The 25,460-nt window shown below is 59.3% G+C and overlaps 4 protein-coding genes across 6 annotated transcripts in view; 3 read left to right on the forward strand and 1 right to left on the reverse strand.

Moving 5' to 3' along the window:
* The first annotated feature begins 60 nt into the window (after positions 1 to 60).
* On the forward strand, positions 61 to 13,832 carry UFD1 (ubiquitin recognition factor in ER associated degradation 1). Of its 2 annotated transcripts, none has more exons than XM_043901043.1 (12): positions 61 to 257; positions 2,630 to 2,762; positions 3,123 to 3,155; positions 4,859 to 4,980; positions 5,734 to 5,864; positions 6,866 to 6,938; positions 8,511 to 8,579; positions 9,268 to 9,333; positions 9,527 to 9,574; positions 10,132 to 10,220; positions 10,774 to 10,855; positions 13,714 to 13,832. In XM_043901043.1, the coding sequence occupies exons 2-12, from the start codon at positions 2,642 to 2,644 to the stop codon at positions 13,786 to 13,788; spliced, it is 909 nt and encodes a 302-aa protein (XP_043756978.1). In that variant the 5' UTR covers positions 61 to 257; positions 2,630 to 2,641; the 3' UTR covers positions 13,789 to 13,832. The 2 variants fall into 2 exon arrangements, with proteins under 2 accessions (XP_043756978.1, XP_043756977.1); XM_043901042.1 differs by having other exon boundaries at positions 69 to 390.
* A 1,692-nt stretch (positions 13,833 to 15,524) lies between these two features.
* On the forward strand, positions 15,525 to 18,033 carry C5H22orf39 (chromosome 5 C22orf39 homolog). 2 transcript variants are annotated; one of them, XM_043901051.1, is made up of 3 exons: positions 15,525 to 15,646; positions 15,751 to 16,042; positions 16,406 to 17,378. In XM_043901051.1, the coding sequence occupies exons 1-3, from the start codon at positions 15,623 to 15,625 to the stop codon at positions 16,504 to 16,506; spliced, it is 417 nt and encodes a 138-aa protein (XP_043756986.1). In that variant the 5' UTR covers positions 15,525 to 15,622; the 3' UTR covers positions 16,507 to 17,378. The 2 variants fall into 2 exon arrangements, with proteins under 2 accessions (XP_043756986.1, XP_043756987.1); XM_043901052.1 differs by lacking the exon at positions 16,406 to 17,378 and adding an exon at positions 17,385 to 18,033 and having other exon boundaries at positions 15,526 to 15,646; positions 15,751 to 15,918.
* Positions 18,034 to 20,415: 2,382 nt separating this feature from the next.
* On the reverse strand, positions 20,416 to 23,076 carry MRPL40 (mitochondrial ribosomal protein L40). Its single transcript, XM_043901050.1, has 4 exons — positions 22,883 to 23,076; positions 22,693 to 22,776; positions 21,528 to 21,686; positions 20,416 to 20,850 (listed from the first exon to the last, which is right to left on the reverse strand). The coding sequence occupies exons 1-4, from the start codon at positions 22,933 to 22,935 to the stop codon at positions 20,526 to 20,528; spliced, it is 621 nt and encodes a 206-aa protein (XP_043756985.1). The 5' UTR covers positions 22,936 to 23,076; the 3' UTR covers positions 20,416 to 20,525.
* Positions 23,077 to 23,659: 583 nt separating this feature from the next.
* The window catches only part of LOC122693542 (protein HIRA), a 48,038-nt gene continuing 46,237 nt past the window's right edge, over positions 23,660 to 25,460 (forward strand). Inside the window, exon 1 of the mRNA XM_043901045.1 lies at positions 23,660 to 23,844. Coding sequence (XP_043756980.1) covers positions 23,808 to 23,844 — 37 coding nt within the window. The 5' untranslated portion in view covers positions 23,660 to 23,807. The remainder of the gene's footprint in view (positions 23,845 to 25,460) is intronic.

Here is a 25,460-nt window from a genome sequence, read left to right on the forward strand (position 1 = left end):
CTGGGAGTTCCGCCTGCATGCTGGGTAGTGTAGGCAGTAAGAGGAGTGGGCCCCACCCCCCCTCAATTAGTCAAGAAGGGACACTGTCAAACTAATTTGAAATAACCGCGGAAAGTGCTCTAGGGTGAATACGTTAGATAGGTGTATCTGAACGCTCGCGCCGAAGGGGGTTTTTGATCCTCGCGCTTCAGCCGCTCTTGCTTTCGCAGCGTTCCGAAGCTCGCGCCTCTCCCGGAAGTGCTTTTCCGTCAGTTCCGGTGAGTCCCAGGCTTCCGGGGCAAAGCGGCTGAGGCGGCTGTAGTGGCCGCTGTGAGGGGGCGTCGGCGGCTCCCACCAGCAACGTTTTCCGTCAGAGAGCTCTTGCGAGGCTAGGCGGAGGCGTCCACTATGGTGAGTGGCCGAGCGGGCAGGGCCGGCCGGGGCGGGCGGACGTGGAGGCCGCAGAGGTGCCGAGTCACCTGGCCTGAGTCCGCCGGCGTCTGGGACTGAGCGCAGTCTCGCGGGTGTAGACCCGTGTCGGCTTCCAGCGGACAAGCGCTGGATCGATTTGGGGGCTGTCGGCGTGAGAGGAGAGCGCTCGGGCCTTGCCGCCCCAGCGCCCGGGACAGCGCGGCTCCGAGACCCCTCGTTCATTGCGCCCGGAGCGGGCGTCGTGGTCGTAGCGTCGGCTCGGGAACGCACGGTTTAGGGAGGCGCGCTGTGTCGGCCACAGACGCTAGGCCTTTAGTACTGGAAGCTGGTCTGCCTGCTGAGCTGTGTGAGCACCGTGCCGGCCGTTTTATCGCCTCCGAGTGTGTCAGTGTTGGGATCCCTCCTCCCAACCCCGGAACACTGCCGGGCGCTGCGCAGTGTGCCTGTCTTGGAGGGCAGCGGGGCGGGGACAGGTTGGTGTCCATGCTCAGGGCTTGGTGTCCATTCCCTGTTTCGTGCTGGGAAGAGAACGCAGGGCTTCGATGGAGAGGGTGGTGAGGTGTGGTGAGGAGGCCCCCAGTCCACTCCCTCCGTTCATCCCAAACGCTGTGTGTTTGCTAGGCTTCTGGCTCAGATTTTGTCCAGTGGAGAGTCTTGCCTAGAAGAAGGAGAGACACGGTTTAGAAAACTCCCTTGTGGCTCTGCAGGGAGTGGAGAACTGTCAGTTTTAAGCAGGAGTTGTGTTTGCTGTCTGTGGAAGACAGCTAGCCCAGCTTGCTCGTTCTGGAATTGCTAGTAAGCTATGTTATCAGTACCGGACTTTGCTTTTTAACAGTGTGTGCTTAGAAGACATGCCAAGATATGCAGTCTTGTTAAGGTTTTTATTTAACTTGTAAACAACCATATGTCGTAAATTTAGCACTTTAGCCATCTTTAAGTGTACAACTTGTTGGTGTAGTGTATATTCATGATGTGTAGTGGATGTCCAGAACTTTTTGGTCTTGAAAAGTTGAAAGTCTGTCCCTGTGAAACACTTGCCTCTCCTGCCAACCCCTGGCAGCCACCTTTCTTCTTGTGTCTGAACTTGATTGCCTTAAGTATCTCCTATAAGGGGAATCCTACAGTGTTTGTCCTTCCCCGTCTGGCTTATTTGAGCACAGTGTCCTCAGAGTTCATTATCATTGTCACACGTGTTGGAATTTCCTCCCTTTTGGGGGCGAAACAATGTTCCATTGTGTGAATGGATCACGTTTTCTTTATTTATTGGTCTGTTGGTGGGTACTGGGATAGCTCCCAGCCCTTGGCTATTGTGAAGAGCACTGCTGTGAATGTGAGAGCACGTCTGTATTTTCAGAGCCTAGTTCCAACCCCTTTGAGCAGATATCCTGTTGTGCAGGTTCATATCCCTCCTCTCCGGCACCTCACGGTAGTCGCAGCACTCTGAGCGCCCTGGGTTGCTGGGCGGCATGTTCTGACCCCCCTGCAACCTGCACTTTGAGAGCTGGGATCTTACGCTTGTGGTGGCACTGTGTCTAGGCTCCACCTATGTACGGGGGGGAGGGGTGTGGCGTGATGGAGCGCCCCGTGGTAGGGGTGTGAGCCCTGGGCCTGGCTGGAGCAGAGGAGGTCCAGAGAAGGGTTAGGGTGGTTCTGGAAGCCAGGGGGAGGGGGAGGGCTCCTGGCTTCTGGTCTTTGCAGAGAGAGCTTTCCTATCATCCTCTTAAAACAGTGTTCCCGGAGCTCTCGGTTCCTTTCCCTCTTGTGCTGAGAGCACTGCTGCCCAGACGGTTTCCTGCGCTCGTCTCCCTTGTCGTGACCATCAGCTCTTCCAGGGCAGAGGCTGGAGCTGTTTGGTTAGTGGTGTTTCCCTGGTGTTTGGAGACCAGAGCCCAGCAGATGGTGGCACTCCTAAACACAGGATGAGAGGAAAGTGGTTGGGGGCAGGGACATGGCCATCACAGGACATCCTGGGACCTGCTGGTGGGGGACTCGGGGGCTGAAGAAGTGAAGGGCAGGCTTGCTGGGGGCACCCTCTGAGAACAGCGGGGATGAGCTGGGCGGAAGGCCAGGGCACAGCAGCTGGTGGAAGCTGCTGGGCGGTGCACCAGACCCCTGGGCGGTGGCGACTGGGCAGTCTTGCTCTGACCACCTCTGGCTGCAGACGGGAGGGCCAGGCTTGTGTTCTGTTCTAACTGCAGCGTCTCCTTCCTCCCTCTAGTTCTCCTTCAACATGTTTGACCACCCGATTCCCCGGGTCTTCCAGAACCGCTTCTCCACACAGTACCGCTGCTTCTCTGTGTCCATGCTTGCGGGGCCTAATGACAGGTCAGATGTGGAGAAAGGAGGGAAGAGTATGTGCTGTTTTATTTTGAATCGTAACCCTTCCCGCCCCAGCCTGCAGGGCCCTAGTCCTCAGCAGCCCTCATCTGCATGTGAACAGGAACTGGTCACTGTCATGGTGTCACGGCCCCGGACGGCTAAGAGGTGGGGTGAGGGTCCTGTTATGATCACATTCGCGGCTGAGGGCCGTGTGGTTCTGTCAGATAACTTCCAGCCGCCCAACTTTGTTGTGACAGAGCAATATGAAATTCTGCCTGCCCCACTAGTCTCCTTGAGTACTTCGTGTAGACATAACAGAAAGCGTACTCTGGGTTTTGTTCTGTTCTGTTAGTTTTCCTTCTCTTAACATGTCTTAAACATTCTTTCCACAGTAATTATGCCGCCCTCAGCCCTCGACCAACTCAGTAAGTACTTCCTACCTGACTTGAGAACAGAGGTGATGTGAATGTGGGCACTGGGACCACACGCAAGCCCCTTAGTACCCGGGTAGAGGCACCCTTCAGCAAGGCTGGTTGGGAGTTGTCCCTGGGGGGTGCTCGCTGGGCTGGGAGGCTGGGGCCTGTGGGTGCTCCTCTGACAGCCCCCCACCCCCCCAACCAGGTCCCATCGAAACTAAAGGCGGGTGTGAGCGCCAGGGCCGTTCATGCTGCTGGGGTAGCTGATGCCCTTGGCTGGAGGCACAGGGTTTTCCCCTCAAGGACGGTGGTGGCCCCGCGAGGAAGCTGCGAGCAGGCCTCTCGTCTCCCCGCGCCTCTTGTCTCCGTTCCAGCCACAGTTCTGAGCCCTCCACCCCAGGAGCTGCTCCCCACCCCCGCCTGCCTCTTAGCAGGGACAAGAAAGGCCACACTGTTCTCCCTCCCTCGACCCCTCCTCCAACGAGCACCACTCAGAGACCTTACAGCCCAGCCCCACTCTGGACCTGGGGAGACCCCGGCCACAGACACTGAGCCCCTTGGGGCGGTGTCCTCACTCTGCCGGGCGCGCACTGGGCAGGTCAGCGGCTTGGGCTTTGCACCTGGCCTGACCTGACTCCAGACTAGCAGCTCTCTGGATTGGTGTCCTCACCTTTGAACAGGACACACGGAGCCGTCTGTGGGGCTGCTCGGGGGCAGTAGTGCTTTCTGGACGGTACCTGTGGTGTGTAAACAGCCAGGGCCCTGTGGCACCAGGCAGGGGCAGGGGCTGGCCCTTAGGCAGCGCTAGCTGCAGCCGTTGTACCCGCGGAGGGAGGCCTGGAGTTCTGCTCAGCTCAGCCGGGTTGGGGGGTGAGTAGACCCAGGGCATGGCCCTTAGGCCCAGTTATCACAGAGGAGGGGCCGGCCTGGAGCCTGGCTCATGCGTGGAGCTGACCCGGGACTGAGACCAGGCGTGTTGGCAAACAGACAAGAGAGGAGGCTCGGGTCGATGGGACAGAGGCTAGACAGACCTCGTCAGTCATAGAGGAACTGTCCAGGTGAAATCCCTGGGTAGAGGAGGTGAGGGGGTGCAGCAAGCTCGTGCGCCCCGAGGTGCTCCTCAAAATCACAATATGTAGTTTGAAAATTATTGGACTGAGAAACACGGTCTTTTCCAATGGCGAGAATCTCAGACCCGAGGTTGGATTCCTGATGAGTCGGTTCACCCTGACCCACCTCAGCCCGCTGCACAGCTCTGCAGCCCGGGACATGCTGGTGACAAGGGCCCGGTGCCTGAGGTACCTTGTTCCTGCTGCCAGCCCTTCTGCTTCCCAGTCCCTGGGCGCCCAGCCTCGCATCCCCCAGCAGCCTCCCCGGTACGAGCATCTGGGCACTCTCGGAGATGTGCTTTTGGGCCCTCTGACTTTTCCCAGCACCTGGTTGATACGCAAACTGTGAATAAGTGTGCAAACGTGTCACTTTCTAGAACTGGGATTTCAGACAAGCACCAGTATAAGTGGTGCTGCGTTCCTGTCTCAGCAAATGTCCTGAGGTCTAGCTGGAGTGCAGGGTCTGCTGAGTGGGCAGAAAAGCAGGGCTCAGCCCCACGAGGGTCCTAGCACCTGCCGGGGGTGGGGGCTTCCCCAGGGAGGGTCTAGGGACAGGGTTTCTCTTCCTGGAAGAAGCTGAGCCTCATCCCTTGCTCTTTTCAGGCCGACTTAACATCACCTACCCCATGCTTTTCAAACTGACCAACAAGAACTCGGACCGAGTGACACACTGCGGGGTGCTAGAGTTCGTGGCTGACGAGGGCATCTGCTACCTCCCGCACTGGGTGAGCAGCCGGCCTGTGCAGCCCTGCTCCAGGGCGGCTGTCACGTACGGCCGTGGACACTGTGCACCAGGGCCCCGCGTGGAAACCACAGCCGTGCTGTTACATTTCCTGGGTCAGGCTTTTTTTAAGTGATGGAGAAGGAGTATTTTTCAAATGATCTGAATACAGAGTTTTAGATTTTTATCTATTTTCTTCTCCCTACTGTGTGTCTGTGTGTGTGTGTGCGCCTGTACCTGAGTCTCCAGAGCACTCAGCCCTGTTGCCGTGGGGATGAAGCCTCTCTGCGCTCAGGCTGGCCCAGTGCGTCCCCAGGCCGGCAGAGCCACACCGGCACTGCAGGGCAGGCCCATGGCAGCCAGGAGTGCTGGTGGTGAGGGGGCTGGGCTGCAGCACCCCTAGTGTGAGGGCCCCATGGCTGCCCCCTCTGTCCCTTGACCTTCAGCATTGTCTTCTGTGACTGCCAGCTGCTCTCAGTGTTGTAGGTACTTTGAAGATGCCCAAGGGCCCTTGTATTTACAAGGTCTTATGTGGAAATGCAGTGTCCCGGACAGTGTAGAAAGGGTGGCCTGGGGCCTTGGGGGTTGGGTGAAGTGGGGGGTGGTCCCTGTGGGAGGGCTCTGGCCTGGGGAGGCCTGGAGCTGGCAGCTGGGGCCTCGCCTGGCGACCTTCCAGCAATTGGCTGCCCCAGGTGTTCCTGCTGTGTCCCCCCTGCCCCAGCTGCACCCCTACTCTGCCCCATCTGCTCCCCTCCAGATGATGCAGAACCTGCTGCTGGAGGAGGGCGGCCTGGTTCAGGTGGAGAGCGTCAACCTGCAGGTGGCCACGTACTCCAAGTTCCAGCCGCAGAGCCCCGACTTCCTGGACATCACCAACCCCAAGGCCGTGTATCCTTCTGAAGACGGACAGGTTCTCTGCGGGCGGAGCTATGCAGGCGGCGGGTGACAGCCGGTCTCTGTGGGGTGTGCCTGCTGCGGGGCCACACAGCAGTCGTGATCAACACTGACGTGAGAGCACTGGCGTTGGGCCCATGCATCCACATGGCTTGGGGGTCTGGATGAGCGTGCTGGGAGCTCTGCGGACCCCGCCCGAGGGCAGCTGTGCCTTCCTCCAGGGACCCTGGCGTAAAGCCCAGTGGCGCGTCTGGAGCCGTGCGTTGCGTTTGACCGTGTCTTTAATACAGATCAGTAGATTGCTAAGGATGGAGCATGCTGTGTGTTTGGGCATTATTCTCTTGTCTGGGCACTCGAGGTGACTCAGTTTCAAGAAGTATTTAGTAATTTTTTTTCTTTTAGTATTTTTTAAAGAAAGGACTTATAAGCCAATTTTTCTTTAAAAATTGTTGTTATTTGATGTTTTTAGTCTAAAACATATGGCAAAATACAAGTTACCGCCCAAAAGGTAGAAACAGCAGAAGTATAAATGAAAACATTTTCACTCTCAAGGGAACTTTACCTGTGTTCATTCAATCTTTTTTCCCATAGGATTTTTTAAATCTTCTCGTTGAAATGTACATGCAGTGGAGTGCACACTTCAGCGAGCTTGGCTAATGCGTCTCCCCAGAAGGGTGGTTGTGCCCCCTTCTTCCTGTCTTCAGCTGATCCCTGGCCCCAGAAGCCTAGCTGCCTCCCACTTCAGAGATCTGCCTTTCTCAGGGTTTGGGGGTCTCACTGCTCCATGGCTGGTTCTTTCCCTCAGTGGAGAGTGAGGGTCACCCCGTTACCACATGTTAGAGGTGCTTCCTTAATGTTACTGAACCATCGCCCCAACTAGACACATGACTGTTCAGTACACAGGGTGACCTGATGCTGTGAACCCCTTGTGGGCACTTGGTTCAGATGTGAGGACTCCATCTTGCTCTGTTGACCTTGACCGTGTGTGTCTACAGATTAGAAAACGCATTGAGAAACTTCGCCTGTCTGACCACTGGGGATGTGATTGCCATCAACTACAACGAGAAGGTGAATGTCTCAGCCCCATGTGTGCCAGGGCCTTGAGGCTGTGAGTAGGAGCCCCTGTTTCTCACACTGTGGGAGCAGACACCAGTTACACACACACCACACCCCCCCACACAGACACTCTTCAGGGTCGGATGCCACTTGCTCTCTGACAGTTTCCCTCTGTGAGACATGCAGTCCTAAGAGTTGTTACTGTTCATCTTTACGGATTTTGAGTTACACTTTTGTATTTTCTCATAAACTTAGAAATAGTCTTGTTCCGTTTAGCTTAGTGGGGACATTTTCGGTGTTGCCTATCTTAAGCTTTTTAGATTACAGGCAACCTTGACATCGTTGTTCTTAAAGTATAAGGACAAAAAAAATTGATGATGAAAGATAGTGACTTTTTTGCATGGTAAGGGAAGGACAGTTACTCAGGTGTGCATAGCATTAAAATGCACGTCAGGGTCTCTGTTTTTGGAAGTATGGAGACTGGATCCTCTAAAGGGCCCTGCTGAGAAGACTGGACAGCCTGTGCTGAGGGCTGGTCGCCCGTCCGTGTGTGGTGCGAGGTCTGGGTCAGGGCCTCCCTGGGAACCTGGGCCCTTGAGGGGCCTAGTGGATGCCGAGGTAGCTCCCCTTGTGCCAGGCTTTCTGGAAGCAGCACCCCAATTTAGTGGTGCCTCGAGACTGCTGTAGGCTGGAGAGCAGTCCTTCGGTTTCTCTCTCCTAGCCCTGGTGGCAGCCCTGTTGGTTTCATGAGTCGCTATTTAGTTGTGACCTGCAGTTTGGAAACAGCTGTAGACAGGTGAGCATGTGCCCTGGAGCACAGACACGAATGTTCACGCAGCCTTGATCACGGCAGCAGCAGTGCCAGAAGCCATCCAGCAACACAGACTCACTCCCATCAGTCACTGGGGGGCCTGCAGGCCAGACAAGGGGTGTTGAGCCTTTTCTCTGTGCTGGGGGCCCGTCCCTCGCGGCCAGTGTTCTCAGTGGTGGAGCCGTGTCAGCTGTGCATCATGAAAGCAGGATGCTCACCAGGCAGAGAGAGAGCCTGAAACAGCACAGGGGAGAGCCACTTGCTGCTCCTGTCCCTTTGACTTGGTGCGCGTTTCCCCACACAAGCTCATCCCCGACACCCACAGCTGGTTTTCAGCCGCCTTTCCTCCTGGCTGCCTGGGAAGCCCTGGCGCCTCTGACCTGGTGCAGGGGAATCCAAGCATTCACATAACCAGTCTGGCGCCGGCAGCCTAAGTGCACCCCACGATGAGCCGTGCTGGAGCCAGCGTACTCAGCACCGTCTCGCTCAGCATTTAGTTTGTTATCTGCCAACAGTTACTTCTGGAAGTGAACTTTCCTGGGATAGATGTTCAGTCTTTTACAGTTTGCTGCCTAACTGCCTTGTCAGATTTGAGTCACTTACCAGGGTGGTCAGCTGAGGGACAGGCCCCGGGGGGCACCCACCCCCGCTCTCTGCAGTGGGAGGTGTGGCTGGGGAGGGTGTCATGAGGGGAGTGAGTGTGCAGGGCCGGGAGTGCCAACACAAGTGTGACGGGCCCAGAGCTGCCAGGAACCACCCCCTTCTCTCCCCAGATCTACGAGCTGCGCGTAATGGAGACCAAGCCGGACAGGGCTGTGTCCATCATCGAGTGCGACATGAACGTGAGCGGCTGCGGGATTGCTGTGGAGCGGGGAGCAGATGCTGCCAGAACCTCTGAGGAGGCTGCTGACCTGTAATCAGTGGCAGGGCTGCTGTCGGTCCTGAGACGGCCAGACCTGCCAGCACAACAGCCCTGCCAGGGGCCTGTCTCCTTGGAGGCTGAGGCAGGGCTACTCAATTCCAAGGAGGGGACTGTTGGTCCCCACAATGGCCCCGCACGCTGGGTTTCTGGGCAGGATGCCCAGCAGAAGGGTTCCATCTGCCTGGGTCCGTTCATGTGGCGTTCTTGAAATGACAGCCCTCAGGAATAGAGGGCAGAGGAGTGGTTGCTGGGGTGGGGCAGTGGGGTCCTGGGGAGGGAGGGGTCCCTGTGGTGTGGAAACTGCTCTGGATCTTAATCGGGGTGGGCACAGACTTACAGTGATGCTCAGAACAGAACACGTGTGTGTGTGAGAGAACTGGGGAGGTCTGGACAGGGTAGGGTCGTGTGTGTGTGTGAGTGAGTGAGTGAGGACTGGGGAGGTCTGGATGGGGCGGGGTCGTGGTGCCAATGGCACGCTGTGACTCTAACACGTGACCGTCGAGGAAGTGGCCCCTTCTGTGTGGCTCCCACAGCTGCCCATGGGCCCACGTTGCCCAGCTTAGAGGCTGCATGTGGCCCTGCGTCACTGTGCTTTCCTCTGGGCACAGGTGGACTTCGACGCTCCCCTGGGCTACAAGGAGCCGGAGAGGCAGGCCCAGCATGAGGAGTCAGCAGTGAGTCGCCCCCCCACGTCCCTCCAGAGCTCCACGCGCCCACCGCGGGGTTCTGCCTCTGCTGGTGCCGATGCAGCCGTGTTCTCCCCGCCCAACCCACTCCCTGGCCCCGTGTGCCCTGGCTGTTCGGTGCCGGTAGAGGGGCAGTGAGGGGCCCCACTGAGAAGCTTGTCCCGTTTCCCTGTCCCTCCAGGAAGGCGAAGCTGAACACAGTGGCTACACCGGGGAGTTGGGCTTCCGTGTGAGTGCCACCATGTGACTGTCTGTGACACCCCAGGGACCTCAGCCGGGCCTGGGCCGGGGGATCCCGCACACGTGCACCTGGCGCCTCCTCAGTCTCCAGACCCTCCTCCATCCTCTTTCTCCTGGATCCTCCCAGCAACTGTCAGGCAGCCCCGACTTCCTAAAAAACTCGCCTACCAGAAAGTAGCAATAGTACAGCAGACACACATAAGCCCTTCAGTGGGTTCACCAGCCATGACCTCTCCTGTGGTCTCTGGACCGTGTCCTGCAGTACATGGTGACCTCCCGCACTGCTGCCGTCCCTGGGAAAGCAGGGGAGCAGGCCCAAGGCTCAGCCTGGGGCCAGGAAGCAGGTTACAGAGCTGAGCTGTGGGCCCAGCCAAGCGCGTCACCGGTCCTTGGCAGCCAGTGCCCTGGGTGGCGCGGCAGGGGGATTCCCCTGAGCTCACAGGGCCCTGGGGGGCTGGGCACTGCGCTCCTGAGGCGGTCCCTGCCCATGCCCTGCAGTGCTGCCCCCTGCCTCAGGCCCCTCTCAGCCCCGGTCTACTCGTCTAGGCCTTCTCCGGCTCCGGAAACAGACTGGATGGGAAGAAGAAGGGGGTGGAGCCCAGCCCCTCCCCAGTCAGGCCCGGAGACATCAAGAGGTGGGTGTGCTGGCCCTGCCCCAGGCCCTCGCCTGCCGTGCTCTGCAAGGTTGTGGGTGCTGCCCCACCGCCAGGCCTGCCGAGCCGCTTGCAGGCCTCATCAGACCTCTCTTCTGCCCACAACCTGGCCATCCCAACTTGGGACGTGTCGTCTTCATCTCGTGCTGTCAGTGACTGCCCGACCGCCTCTCCCGGTCGATTGGTCCAGGGACTCGGGGCAGAGTCCTGGCTCTCATGGCCCTCATCATGACAGCAGGGCTGAACTACGTCTCCGTTAACTGTGAGACGCCGCAGACGGGCCTGCACCCGACCTCTTGGGGAATGAAGTGCGTGTAGAATGAGAGGCTGGAGGACACTGGTGTGAGCCCCAGCACACACTGCTGCATGCCTTCTGCTCCCCCTGGAGTCGGCAGGGAGGCGCCCTCTGGCTGGCATGAGGTGTAGTGGGTGCAGCCTCCAAGCTGAAAGGGAGAAGCTGCTTACTCTCCATGCTCACAAGTGAACTCTAGTTCCTTCTCCTGACACCGGTGTTTCTCCTGCTCTCTCTTTATAGAGGAATTCCCAACTACGAATTTAAACTTGGTAAGATCACGTTCATCAGAAACTCCCGTCCGCTGGTCAAAAAGGTTGAGGAGGTGAGTGTCTTGTGAGTCATGACAGGTTTCCTTGGCAACTGGTGACAACGGGATTCTTTCCCTTTCGAACGAGGGTCTCCTTCCGTGTGTTCTCCATCCTGGCCCTCCTCCCCGTGGGCTGGCCGTCCTGCTGAAGCCGTGTGGACTCTGCCGGGTCCGTGGTGGGGACGGGCGAGGTCTCGGCTCCTTGCCCTCCTGCGCGGGTCCGGCCTAGGCTCTGTGTGCTGTGCACTGAAATGTTTAAGTTCTGGGTCGATCTTGCAGGGCAGCTGCTGTGATCGTCTGCATCTCAGAAGAGAATGTGAGGGTGCAGGGGTGTGGGGGTGTTCAGGTTGCCCGGGCCTTGGGCAGAGCTGACCATTGAGCAGCCACCCCAGCGCCTCCACACTCCAGATGTGCCTCCCTCGGGAGGGGAGGTTTCGCCTTACGGGCCCTTCTCCTGGGTTCCGGGAACTGGCTCAGAAACCCCACACAGCCTGCTGTCTGGCTGCTGTGACTGTGCTGGTGTTCGGGTTTGGGTTAGGTGGTTAGCCCCACCTCAGACCCCAGTCTCCTGGTTTCCTTCTCGAGGCTCTGTCCCTTGGGGACCAAGGAGGGTTCAGAGACCCACTCACAGCCCCTCCTGGCCTTAATGCTCCTCAAGTTGACAGCATGTTGAGACCTTTCTAGGCTGAGAGGAGCTCACACGGCCCCCCTGCCAGCCGTTTGCTCCCCCCAGCCCAGCTGCTGGCCAGGCCTGCCAGCCTCACGGGCATCCTCTGGCTCCTTCGTCCCTGACCATCAGAAGGGTGGGGCCACGGGTGTGTGCAAACATGTTTTGGCTGCGGTGTGTAATGGGGGTGGCTGGCAGGTGCCCTCCCGCTGCCTGTCCTGGGACACAGGTGACACACTCACGGGCGTCGTGAGGGAGCCCCCAAGGAGACCAAGGCCCTTGACTGGGTTGCCGCAGCCCTGCTGGGGCAGGGGGCAGGGCCTGTGCTGAGGACTGCGCGCCTGTCCCAAGGCACTTGGCCCCGCCCCCAGGAGAAGGGCCGAGCGTCACGGTCCCGGGATGGCCCTCAGCACGGTGGTGATAGTCTGTCCCCCTGGCGTCCGCCCCGCCCGGCTCCTGCACACAGGCTGGGCTGGCTGCAGCTGGAGGATCTTTGCCAGTGGCGCCCAGGGAAGGTCCCAACTGACTCCCCCAGAGTGAAGACTGCAGTTGGAAGGCTTCCCTTGCCAGCACCCCAGTCCCGGGAGCTCAAAGACACCAAAGGGGCAGGAAGCACCAGGGAAGTAACTTCCCCAGACAGGGGCCCTCCAGACGTCCAGCACAGTGAGTGGAAACAGCTCCAGGTTGGGGCAGAGGGAAGACCCTAAAGCTTCCAGGACGTGGAGAGTCTGCTGTGGGTCAGGAACAGCAGCTTAGCTGGACGAAAGCCAGGACACGGTGGAGCAGGGTCCTCGGACCTCTGTGCCTGGTTCCTGCAAATTCCTGTGTTGAATCCCTCACCCCTGAGCCTCAGAGTGTGATTTGTTTGGAGGCGCGCCTTCCAGAGGTGAAGTGGCATGAGGCTCCACGTGGGCCCTGTTCCACGCCAAGGAGATGTGGACACCCTGGGGAAAGGCAGCCACCTGCCAGCCATGAGCAGGGCCTCCCGGGAAGCCACACTGCCGGCCCCTGGGCCTCGGGGTCCGCACCTTGCTGTGAGGAGCTGTGTCTGTGTTCAGGGCCAGCCTGTGGTCGTGAGTTCTGGTGGCCCCAGCAGTCTCACACCAGCCCCATCAGTGAGCCTCGAAAGGAGAGATGTTCTCAGTTGTTTAAGAGCTCCCTAAAAGGCCTCCTCTGTGGGCCTCCTCTCAGGAGGCTACTGTGACATACCACTGAAACGAAGGAATAGGGTAGAAATGAGAAAGCCTGCCACCCAGGAAGCAGGGCCTCCCCACGGCTGTGTGCAGCCCTGGAGCGTGGCCCATGCAGACAGGACAGCTCCTAGCGCCCGGGAGACAGGTTCCTCAAGCCTTGAAGTCAGAAGGGCCCTCCTGCAGCTGATCTGTGCACACGAGAGAAGCCAGGCTCCGGTGTTGACCGCAGGACGGACGGAGGGCCTACATGAGAGGATCGCTGCTTGGCTCGGCCTCGGCGTGCCATTGCGTGGTCGCCACCACGAGAACCCTGCATGGGCCCCTGAGAAACACCAGCTGCTCTGGGTGGTGGTCAGTGCTGGCTGAGTGCCTGGGAGCCCGGGTCCTCTCCAGTGGCACTGTCTCCCCAACTAGCAGCAGAGCTCAGAGGCAGATGGTGTTGTCGGGGCTTCTGGAAAACAAGCAGTGTTTCTGCTGGGAGAAGAGCTTGGTAGACTGAGGGCTGCCGAGTCACCATTCTGTAAAGCTTAAAGAAGTGCACTCGTCTGCCAAGGAGCTGAGCCTCTAGGGAAAGTCAAAGCTGTGTGCAAAGACGCTGAACTGCTCACCAAGGCAGGTTTAGTGCTGCAGAGCTGGAAATAACAGCGCCCCGGGCTGGAATTAGTGTGAGAAGAGAGACTCATGGCCTGAGGTGGGGGAGTGTCTATGGAGGCACACAGCAGGGACTGGAAGTGTGTTTTTGGGGTGGTTTTTCTTCTGGGGGTATATTTTGTATTTTCTATGTTGAAAGTGGGATACCTTTGCAAAACAATGTATATTCAACCTGAGAAAAAAGGCTGTGGTAGAGTAGTTATTCTGCTTTTACTTTCAGTTCAGTAGGTGATAATTTACATTTCTATTTCAAAGATATTTCTTGTTAGGAATAAAGTAGGAGATGGTACTCCAGTCAACAGAATAAAGCATTTCTAGTAAACTTCCAAGGAGTTTCTGAAAATGGTGTTTTCTCTTCACAGGATGAAGCTGGAGGCAGATTCGTTGCTTTCTCTGGAGAAGGACAGTCGTTGCGTAAGAAGGGAAGAAAGCCATAAGCCAGGACTGTTGACTGATTGGAAAATAAAATAATTGCAACATGCTGGCTTTTAGTTACTGGCTCTGAGGGGATGCTCCGTCACTTTGGGTTTGCTTAGAGTCACCTGGAACAGGGCAGTGGGACAGCGGCTGTGTGCTGGATTTGGGGGAGAGAAGGCCTCTGGGGCTCCTTGGGGGGCCTCTCCTTATGCCCACACCAACTGCTCAGCTGAAGCGGGGTGCCCTAATTCCTGCTGAAAATAGCGAAGGGGTTGGATTGCTCTAAGTTGTGCTCTTTTGTTTTTTTCTTCCATTTATCCTTTTCCCAGGTCATACTTAAGTTGTTGCCTTTGGGCTGGGAAAAAAGTGGTTTAAATAAATAGTGATCATCCCATTACCCTGGCTGCAGTTTAGGTATTTGAGGAAGGGTGTTTGTTTTTATTTTACATGTTGATTTTTTTTTTCCTCCTAAAAAACCGTGCCTCAGAAGGAAAACCTGATTTAGAAGCATTTCTCCTTTTACTTTGATGTAATTTGGAAACAACTGGTTCTTTAGTCTGTTCTGTAAAAACAGCTTCGTGGTGAAGCACAAATGTAATGTTAGAATAAATGAAAGCTGAAGATATGTTCTCCGTACCCCCCACTCCCAGTTTTAAATGTATTAAATTTTCCAAAGTTCTGCTGACCTTTTTTTTTTTTACTAGTATTAATTTAGTTTCAGGTCCCCACTTTATATAATAGCTCTTTTGACATGTTAATTCAATTATTTTAATCTCTTGTTCCTTGAGAATAATTTTCAATTATGAATTTCAAATAAAAACAGGCAGTGACCAAAACCTGAATTGCCTCTAAGCGTCTGATTAGGTACCAGCATGGGGCTGACATATGGGCGGGAGGAGCCTGCTGAAAAGTGCACCGAGGAGAGAACTCTGGGGCTTCGCTGACCCTGGGCCCAGTAGGGGTCCCCTTGTCCCTGCTCCAGGTAAAGTGGCCCATCTCAGGAGACTGTCCCCTGTGGGAGGGTGGCCCCAGGGTTCACCCACGAGGCCTCAGAGGAGCATTAGAGTGCATCGTGATGACCAGGGTTGGGCCCTGTGACCCAAACCCACACCCAGGCAATGCAAGTGGTTGTGGAAGTCTTGAGCGGGCTGTGACCTGCCTGACCCTCCAGGCGTCTCGGCTCGCTGGCAGATGTAGACGCCGTTTCGTGGGCAGCTTGGCCTGTGAACCACCACAGCAGGACGCCTTGGTGAAACTGCACCTCCCTGAACTCACCCAGCGGGTAACTGGCGGTGGCTAGGCTGGGGGAGTTGGAGAACCACTGTGGCGGGGATCGCAGGGCAGTCCTGAGGCGCCATCAGCCTCCTTGCCGTTGCTGTCACTGCCTCGTGCGCGTCCTTCTTGGACGAGCCTTGTCCCCCCGCCTCAGCACACCCTCGCCCCTAACGCCGCCTCCGGACGCCCACCCGCAGGGCCTGCCGTCTGCCCGGGCCGCACGGCCTCCGCGCCCCTGGCCAGCTGCTTGGTGCCCGCGCCCCTCCGCCCCGCTTCCTGCCTGGACGCCCTCGGGAGTCACCCTGCCCTCGAGGGGACACGGGTGGGGCAGCTGCAACCGCAGGCTTGACCGCGCGGCGATGGTGCCCAAGTGTGCTGATCGATCTCAGCGACCTGACCCCTGAGGTGACGAAAAGAAAGCCGCGGGAAGGACTGCCCCGCCCACACCGGCCTCGGTCCCGCCCACCTCGGGTTTCGGGCCCCCGCCCCCCGTCTGTTATTGGCTGCCAACCCGGATATCCCGTTCACTGGCGAGTCTCAAGGGACCGCCCCAGGAGGCTGGTCCAGCGGTTCCGGAACATGACGGAAGGTGAAGGCTGGCGGGTAAGCCGGGTGGGCGCTGGGGTCCTGGGGAGCCGAGTCCGCCGGTCGGAGTCGGCGGGCGGGCACCTGGTCCCCCGCTCACGCCCCCGTGCCCGCCCCCGCAGCCGCCGCGCCCGTGCGAGGCCTACCGCGCCGAGTGGGAGCTCTGCCGCAGCGCCGGGCACTTCCTGCGCCACTACTACGTCCACGGCGAGCGGCCGGCGTGCGGGCAGTGGCGGCGCGACCTGGCCAGCTGCCGCGAGTGGGAGGAGCGCCGCAGCGCCGAAGCCCAGGTGAGGCCAGGTGACCCGACCGGGCCCGCCGAGCCCTGGAAGGCCGGGAACCAGAGGCGCTGGGCGCAGGGGGCGGGCCTTCAACAGGGACTTCGGGTCCAGCCCTCCGCGTGTGCTTTGATTTGTATCCTTCAAAGGTCAGTCTGGCAGTCAGGCTGGGAGAGGACGTGGTGCAGGCACGGAAACCAGTCTGGAGGGGCTCTTGGTCCATCCGTTCAGCAGACACTTACCGCTTGGACGCTTTTGGATGTACAGGAGCGGTTAGAACACAACCTCTGCCCTCCTGGCTCCTACATCCTAGTCTGGAATACAGTGGTGCCCTGGAGCTGATGGCGGGGGAAGGGTGGAGCGGAGCTGTGAGGGTGCAGCGCTCGTGGGGTGTGCCAACAGGACTGGCGAGTGTAGATGCCCAGTCCCTGAGCAGTGGGAGACAGTTGGTGGGTCTATATGGCAAGAAATCAAAATCCTTTATACATAGCTTGTAAAGATAGCTCTTATATATCAGTAAGAGAAATGGATTTCACAATGGAGAAGTGGACAAAAGGGAGAGAGAAGGGATTCACCCTGAAAGGACATCAAATGGCCTGATACACATTTAAAATGACAGTAAGTGGTTTCTGCCCAGCAAAACATCCACTGGGGTTTGGAGAGTCTGAGCACCTGGGCAGTGCTGGTGGAATGTGGGTATTTTGATTATCTAAATATCAAATGCATGCCTTTTGATCTCAGAGTTTTACTCCTGGAATTTTATCCTAGGGAGTTAATTGGGTGACAGTTCAAAGTTCAAAATGTCCTGAAAGTGACCTGATGTCCAGTAGTAGACATTTGACCAGATAACGAATATCTTCCCCATCGCAGAGTACTACACAGCCATTTAGTAACCTACCCACTTGTGGGAAGGTGCCTGCGGTATGTCACATAATGAGGAAAGCAGGAGGTACATCTGTCAGGAGGCAGTTATTCCTTCTTTAGGGGAACAGGTGCAGCTCTGAGACACGGGCCTCGAGTGGAAGCTGTGACCTTCACCTCGGGGCTGGAGGTCTGTGGGGCTTTCACGTTTGCTTTGCGTTTCTGATCACTCTTAACACTCAGGCAGAGGAGGTAAAATTCTACATGTAGAGTGGCCAGCACAGCTCCTGGAAAACCCCAGGCCCCATCGGGATTGTGACCTGCTGCCCCGAGTTTACTGGCAGAGGTGACTTCTGCTGTCGGTCAGTCTGTGGCCTCTTCCCTGCCTCTGGCCAGTCTTTCAGGCTCACCTCTCCTCATGGCTAAGCCCCCAGCCTGTCTCAGCTGGTGAAGCTGATTAGGTCAACCGAAAGCCTCAGACCCTGGGGCCCAGGAGAAGTGTGCACCTATATGATAGATGTTCACGGTAGCTTGAAGAGGAGTGATCCCGGTGTGTGCTGGGCTGCACATGTGGGCGGATATGTGTGGGGCTGCCCGTGACCAGGTCTCCTTTGCAGCGGTCCCTGTGTGAGAGCGAGCGGGCCAGAGTTCGGGCTGCACGGAAGCACGGCCTGGTGTGGGTGCCCAGGCAGAGCCCCCCAGAAGACTGGCACCTCCCTCTGCCCGAGGACAAGGACGGGTGACCGGCCCAAACAGTCCAGAGGGCCCCTGGGAGCTTCTGCCTAGCGTGAGACATGGAGCCCTCGCCTCCAGCCTTGCCTGCCCCGCCATCACCCCCAGGCTTGGAGCCGGTCCACCCAGCACGTGGCATCCCTGCGGGCAGCCAGGCAGACCTGGGGACAGCGGCCCAGGAGAGGCTGTCCCGAGGGCTGGGCTCCTCAGACGAACCCTCCAGGGGCAGCTCTGACCCGTGGGGACACTCGGTGGGGGGAATGAGGCAGCCCCACCTGACCCTGCTCTGGTGACCACCACGCACCTTGGCCACGGTGCCCTCCTGCCACGGCCACTCACCGCTCCTTTCCTTGGAATTTCCCCCAGTTGTTTTTAGAAAACGTGGATTATATTAAAAGACATTTCACAGGTTTGATTCCAAATAGAAACTGTAAATTGCATCCAGCATTTATTGAAAGAGTTAGATGCAGGCAGTTAGAATTTTGTATGCTTACATTCTTGTAAATGCTTTAAAAATACATGTGTTTGAACCAAGGGGAACCCTCGTTCTTTGGAGGTCTCTTTCTTCTGCTGAAATGATGTAGTCTCTGGGGCCATGCGGCCGGCCTGCCGCCTGGTGCCATGGACCAGGCCTGCAGCGTCTCGGCTGCCCCCCGGGCCCTAGCCGGGGCCACAGGTGTGGCTCTGCATCATGGAACCCATTCTTGGGGACAGAATAACCCACCCCTTCAGAAGGACGTTCATTATAGGGTCCCCACCGTGTGCCCCAGGGGTCCTCTGTGACTGTGTACCTGTGAGCAGTGGGGGTGTGCGCACGGGACCCCCAGAGCAGAGGTGAGTATAAGGAAGGCGCAGGGTGCTCCCTCTGGCAACCAGGGCCTGTCAGCCGTGGCTGCAGCTCTGTCCATGGGCGTTTCTGTGCGAGGAGAGGGAGGGATGGCTGGGCCCTCCCCGGGTCTGAAACCCGATGGGGGGCTGTGTGCTGGGAACGGCGGCCACCCCCTGGTTCCCGGGATTCCTGCGGCGGGGCACTGGCGCCGGTCAGGAACCCCACACCTACTCGGATGCTGGTCGTGCCTCCAGTGCAGGGGAACGTGCCTGTGTCCATGCGTGTCCACGCCCTGGGACTGCAAGCCTGAAACGGACACGTGGCCTCCGTCCTGTTGAGTTCAGGGGACGGACATGAACGTTCAGGCGTCAGCTGTGAATAGACTGAATCGGGCAGCATCTTCCCAACCCTCGGGACAGAGCTCACGGTGACGAGCTGTTTGGGGGTGACTTGGTGCAGCACCCACCAAAGCCCACAAGGACGTGATCTCAGGGACGCTGGTGGCTCCGGGGCCAGGGTCGGAGCGCCATCCTGGGGAGCCTGTGATACGAGGACTTGCGGCGGGGCAGCGGGCGGGGAACCGGTACCCACTCGGGCAGCACCCTTGGCCTCTGGTGCAGGTGAGACTAGCCGTGCGTGAGACGTGACCCTACGGAGCTGTGCTCGGCACCTCCCTACCGACCTCCAAAGAGGTTGAAACAAAACAGCTTGGCCATGACCTACTGACTTGATTGTCCAACCTCTCCGAGGAAAGCTACAGGGTTGAAAAGCACCTGTGAGGGGTGCTGCGGTGGGGAAGGCTCTGAGTGTGGCCCTGTCTGAGGAGGAGGCTGGAGGCTTGCAAGGCTGAGAAGGAGCCACAGGCTGATGAGGCCGGGGTGGGTAGCCAGGGTCCTCTAGGCCAGTGCACAAGCTCAATACTCACTCAGCTGAAACATCCCCCTGTGTGCCTGCCCTGAGGTGGGCCTCTGCCTACACGGCCCCTCGGCCCCTCGCTGCTGGGCTGCATCATGCCCCCCACCCAGTTCCTCTGGGGGAGGCCTACCCCCTGCTGCTCTGTGCGTGCTGAGCCACTTCAGTCGTGACCGACTCTTTGTGACCCCAAGCACTGGAGCCCGGCAGGCTCCTCTGTCTATGGGATTCTCCAGGTAAGAGTGCTGGAGTGGGTTGCCATGCTCTCCTCCAGGGGATCTTCCTGACCCAGGGATCAAAACTGCATCTCCTGTGGCTCCTGCATTGCAGGCCAGTTCTTTCCCGCTGAACAACCAGGGGAAGCCCCAATCCCTGCTACTGAGCGTGACTGTATCTGGTCTTCAAAGGGGTGATTAAGGGGAAATAGGATCACTTGAGTGAGTCACTCAGTCGTACCTGACTCTTTGCGACCCCATAGACCATACAGCCAATGGAATTCTCCAGGCCAGAATACTGGAGTGGGTAGCTGTTCCCTTCTCCAAAGGATCTTCCCAACCCAGGGATCGAACCCAGGTCTCCTGCATTGCAGGCGGATTCTTTACCACCTGGGCCAGAGGGGAAGCCCAAGGTCGCGTGGACAGGCCCTAATGCAATGACCGGCATCCTTATGAGAAATCAGGGCACGGAACGACCACGCAGGAACACAAGACGATGGCCATCTGCAGGCCAAGGAGAGCAGCCTTGGAAGGCACCAGCCCTGCCCACACCTGGACCTGGGACGTCCAGCCCCAGAACTGAGAGAAATAAATGTCCGCCGTCTCAGCCCCTTGGTCTGTGGTGTCTGTTCCGGTGCCAACCTTACTCACAACCCCCCTGCCCCTCACCGAGTGGCCTCAGCCAGGTTAGGTGTCAGCCATCCTGGAGGACACACCGCCTTACCAGTGGGTCCCTGTCCCTGACACTCTGCTCGGCACCCCAGCTTAAAACCAGAGCTAGCCCTGCCTCCCCTTGGGGTGCATGCCCTTCACCTCCACTCCTGCGGTCACTGCCTCTTGCCTCTGCCCCTTCCTGATCACTGGAGGGCAGCAGTCAGCGTGAGGGCCTTCCTCTCCCCAGGCCAGGCAAGCAAGGGCAGCCCCCTCACCCCTGGTGGGTTAACTAACAAAACAGAGACACAGGGTTCAACACGTTTATTCACAGCAGGCCTGACCGGTTAGCAGCAGACCGGAGCCCGGTGGGGTGGGCTCTGCCGGGCAGTGTGTCCTGAGGGCGGCCACCCGCAGCCCTACCTCTTGAGCTCCACCTGTGTGTACACCTTGGTGACGTCCTGGTACCTGCCTTCCGGGGGCTGGTAGTTGGCGATGGGCGGCGTGTAGTCTGGCCCATGCCTCTCGAAAGGAAACAGGCTGGGGTCCCGCTTGGTGGCCTCGGCATGGAGCTCCGGGGCCGTGAGCTCCAGCTCCTGCAGAGCTTCCCGCTGGGCCTCAAGCAGGGATGCGATGGCGGCCCTCTCCAGCTCATGCTCACGCTGCTTGAACAGCGACCACTTCTTCAGGAGCAGGGCTCTCCGCTCACTCTCCTCAAAGGGGAGCTCCACTGGCGGCCGCTGCCTGGGAACACGCAGAGCCAAGGGCGTGACCTGGAGGCACAGGCCTCGCCAACCGACTGCACGGGACCCGAGTGTCCCCGCTGGAGATGCGCGTGGAACACGGGGACAAACCAAGGGGCGGGACGGTGGATGTGGCAACAAGGGAACCACGCCGGTCGCTTTACATGGAGACAGGAAACAGCGATGCCCCAGCAGGCCATGGTGAAAGCCGGCTTTGGAGAAAAGTCAAATGGCGGCGTGAAAACAGACACCAATATCCCAGGGAGTCGACAGCCTGTTATCAGCCCTGCAGACCCCACACCGCGAGGTCCCCGACACAGCGTGGCACTGCTGTATAAACGGGCTCTGACGAGGCAGCGATCCCGGCCACCCCACTCCACAAACACAGGCTTCAGGCCTGTGCGTCCCGCAGCAGGAGGCTGAAGGTTTCCTGCCATCGGAAGGGATGGGGGCTGTGGGCCACATTCGAACCCGCTCGACCCCTGCCCAGAGTTTCACGCCCACACTTGGCCGTTCAGGAGCAGCGCCCAGTGCTTCCTCCAGGAAGAGACTCGGCATGGGGCCAGGCCAGCCCGGGTCTATGACCCTGCCCATGATAGGTGTGAAGCTCCCGTGACACCACTTCCTGAAGGTAACAGAACTGTTTTGCCCCAAGACCTCAAACCCAGAGGCCCTCACCTCGCTTGATTCAAGAACTTGACCGGGGTGATAAAATCCTCAATGGGAATCAGCTCCTGGGTCGCCTTCTCCAGTCGCCGGATCCTCTTTTTCAAGCGCTCCTTCACCGCCTGGTCTTTCTTGGGGTCCACCTTCTTCTTCTTCCGCAGAGGCTCTGCTCTAAAGCACAAAGTGGACACTGAAAGTCTTCCTCTGTGGTCTCGTGAGCGTGCAGAGACATGGCGCTAGGGGAAGTGCCCACACACTGGAACTGTGCTCTGCACTAGGGAAGAACCGTGTGCGCCGGCCTCCTGGGACAGCCTCCAGCAAGGGTCCTCAGAAGGGCGGGCATGTTCAACCCAGGAAGGGGTGGAAAAATTCCATGGGGTGTCAGGGCATAAATTAAGGAGAAGTGCTCATTTCTAGTGCAAGGGTTCAGGTAGGCCTTGAGATAAACTGAAATATGAAAATACCAAACTGATTAATTACACGCTCATCCCTCATATTTTCTATGTAATTTTTAAGCTGAAGTACAGTTGTTTAACACTGTTGTGTTGATTTCTGCTGTACTGCAAAGTGATTCTTTTATGCATACATACATCTTTTTTCCCATTCTTTTCCATCACATTATCTGAGAATACTGAATCTAATTCCCTGTGCTATACAGTTAGGCCTTGCTGTTTATCCATTAAAAACTTGTTACTCACATTTTAAATAGATGTGTGATTTATAAACATGAGTAACACTAAAAGAGACAGTATAACAAAAATGACTAGGAAGTTCCTGTTTATACCATTTGACATGTTAACAAATTTCCTCATCCTCCAGCACCAACAAGTCTGGCTTACCTTGACACATCACTGTGCAATAAGTTACTATTAAGAACAATCGAATCCTCTGGCATCAAGACTGAGTCTCATCACGCCCGTACAAGATGTCCAGGGTCCCAGGTGGAAACAAGGACCCTCCGGCCTCCCCCCACCTCTCCAGGGAGTAAGAAACACAGACACTATCTGTGCTCTTTAAATCTTTTACATAAGAATCCCTTCAAAACGAATTAACTTTTCTTCAAACCATTCTGCATTTAATTTTGACCTGGTTAGACAGAAACCGAACGTCGCGCACCCTCGCTCTCCGGGCGCCCGGGCGCGACCCCCGCCCGAGGCCGGGCCGGCGGCCGGGTTACCTCATGGGCACGAGGCCCCAGAAGGACAGCAGGGAAGCCCGCCGCCGCGCGTCCCTCGTCTGCGTCGGCCGCGCCCCCAGGAGCCTGGAAGAGACCGGACGCGCGTCACCGTCCGCGTCAACGTGAGGTCGCTCGGGACCCCGGTGACTGCCTCTCAACCCACGCCCCCGCGCCCGCTCTCCGCCCTCACCCGCTCGCGGGGCGCAGCGCGCGCCAAGCCGCCGCCAGCGCCGCGGCCGCCATGCCCCCGGGTCGCCGGTTGCCGCTTCCGGGCGCGCGCCCCTCGGCCGTCCGACCCGCGCGGTGCGCCGTTCTCCGGTCCGGCCGCAGCGCAGCCTCGCGGCCCGGCGTTCCGGCTGCCGCCGCTGCGCCTGGCCCCGCCCCCAACGCGGCCCCGCCCCGCGGCCGGCGCCTCGCACCTCGCGCCGCTCGGGGGCCTCCTTCCCGCGGGCGCCGCCCACGGGCCGCCAGGCCTGCGCCCCGCGAGGGCTGTCCCCCGCGCGGTGAGGCCGGCGGCGCCCGGGAGGCCGAGAGCCCTCGCGCCTCAGGCGAGCCGGGCGTGCGGTAAACGCCGCGGCTCGTCCGCCGGCGTCGGGTCCGGGCCTCGGCGCCGCACGTGGCCCTCGCGCGCGGGTGCTCAGTGAGAGCACGCTGGGGGCGGCTAGCCGGCCGGGCACCGCCGGGGAAACGGCCGCCCCCCGCCCCAGGTGCCGCCCGCCCGCGCGCGCGCCCCCCGCCGGCCAACCCTAGTCCCCGCCGCCCGGGGCGGACCCGAAGCGGCGCCGCCCGCCCTGCCGGCCCCGGAGCCGCTCGGCCCGAGCACGCGGGGAGCGGTTTCCCGCCGGGGCCGTTTGGCAGGTGCGCGCCGTGACTTCCGGCGTTGCCCGGGAGCCGCCGGAGGAGGAGCGGCGCGGGGGATGCGGCTGTGGCGGCGGCGGCCGAGCGCTGGGGGCGGCTGTGGCGGCGGCGGCGGGGGGCGCGGGCAGGCGATGGCGCGGCGGCGCTGAGGGCACGGGGCGGGCGGCGGCCGGAGGGCGGGCGGCGGCGGCGGCTCCATGGCCCGGGCGCGCTGAGGGACGCGGCTCTCGCCTCAGCCCGGCGGCGGCGGCCAAACAATGAAGCTCCTGAAGCCGACCTGGGTCAACCACAATGGTGAGTGCGCGCGGGGGCCGCGAGCCCCGGGGCGGGCCGGGGTCTGGGGCGCGGGGGAAGCCGCCGGCCGGTCTTCCCGCCTCACCCCGGCGCGGGGCGCCCGGGTCGCGGGGCCGGCGGGCGCGGACTCCGTCCTCACTCTGGGGCACCGGGCGCCGCACGTGCTCGCGCCCCCGCACGTGCGCGGAGCCCTCGGTCGCAGCCCAGCGGCGAAGGCGACCCCGGGCGGAGGTCGGCCCGGGCCAGCATGTGACGGCTGGGCGCGGTGGCCCTTCGCTGGCGGCGTGTAGACCTGGAAGGGGCACGTCCTGCTGTACCCGAGGCTGGATCCGCTGACTCTGTCTCCGAGTGGAGCCCCGTGACTCCGGGCTGAGGCCCCCTAGCTCGCGGGACCTCGTTCGCACCGAGTTAGAGCGTCAGGGCTCCTCGGGTGGGGCCCGCGGGGCGCAGGTGTGTGCTCGGAGAGCGCCCGCCGGGGCCCCACGGCACATCCGGAGCGGACTGGTCAGTGCCCTGGGTGAGAAGAGACTGGTGCAGAGACGCGTGCGGCGACCGGCAGGGCTGGCCTAGTTTTACCTGGAGCGCACACCTGCTGCAGGACTTGGCCTTGGCTCCCTGGGGACAGGAGCGGAGCCAGCCGCCACCCTCCACGGGCAGTGCGGGGGGGCCTACTCTCCAGCCCAGGGTCCCTCCCGCCGCCGCCGCCGGCTGTCTGACTGCTGATAGATAGGCAGTCACCCTGGTTCTGTCCTGTTCCTCATTTCTACTCAGCCGGGCGCCTAGAGGGAGCTGCAGTGTTCTTTTTAGAGCTTGTCGGGTAGGTACTTTCACCTTCTCTAAGCCAGTAGCTTTTTAGTTCTGAACTTGGATCTCAGGATGCTTTCTTCTGCGGCATCTGAACTGAACACCAGTCTGTTCTTTGGCTTGGAAGTGCTCTCCCTTTCCATTTTTCTTGCAGGGTATCACGTCTCTTGTCATTACCCAGGGTCCGGGTGAGGTCCCCCTTTGCTCCTGAGTTACTCCCCTAGACCCTCTCCGGCCCCAGGGTGGGCGCCTGTGTGTCCCCAGTGCGGGGACTGCCTGGCTGCTCCGCATCCCCCGCCACACTCAGCTGTGCCTTCTGTGCGGAGGGTCTGATGATGCGGCTGAGCAGGTGAGAGCTGAGGGGGCCCGTAGCTGACGAACTCGGCTGATGGTGCGTGAAAGCAAAAGCGGTGAACTCTGGTTTCATTTTTCCTGCCTTTCTCTCCAAGCGCATTTCCTGAGGTGTAGAGTGAGGTCTCCCCCAGCAGAAGTGGGCAGATGTTCAGTAATTATAAATCGTGCATGTGAGTCAGGAAAGGAAAAGTCAGTTGCTGTGCAAGTGAAGCCTGGAAGAACCTTCACTCGGACACACTGCTGGGTCAGGTTGTGTGTGTGGCACACCCTCCTCCCGTCTTCCTCCCGCTGTGTGATTTCTCCCCTCGTGATGAACTCTTTTGTAGGACATGAGTTTTACGCTGCATAAGCACAAGCAGGTCGGGATGCTTAAGCGATCATTTAGGCGCAGATGGGAAAGAGTCTGAGCTGGGCGGGGTGGGCCGGACTGTGGGCCGGGGCTCCTTCCTGTGGCCTCT

This window comes from Cervus elaphus, chromosome 5 (genome assembly GCF_910594005.1).
Source record: "Cervus elaphus chromosome 5, mCerEla1.1, whole genome shotgun sequence".
NCBI classification, from domain to species: Eukaryota; Metazoa; Chordata; class Mammalia; order Artiodactyla; family Cervidae; genus Cervus; species Cervus elaphus.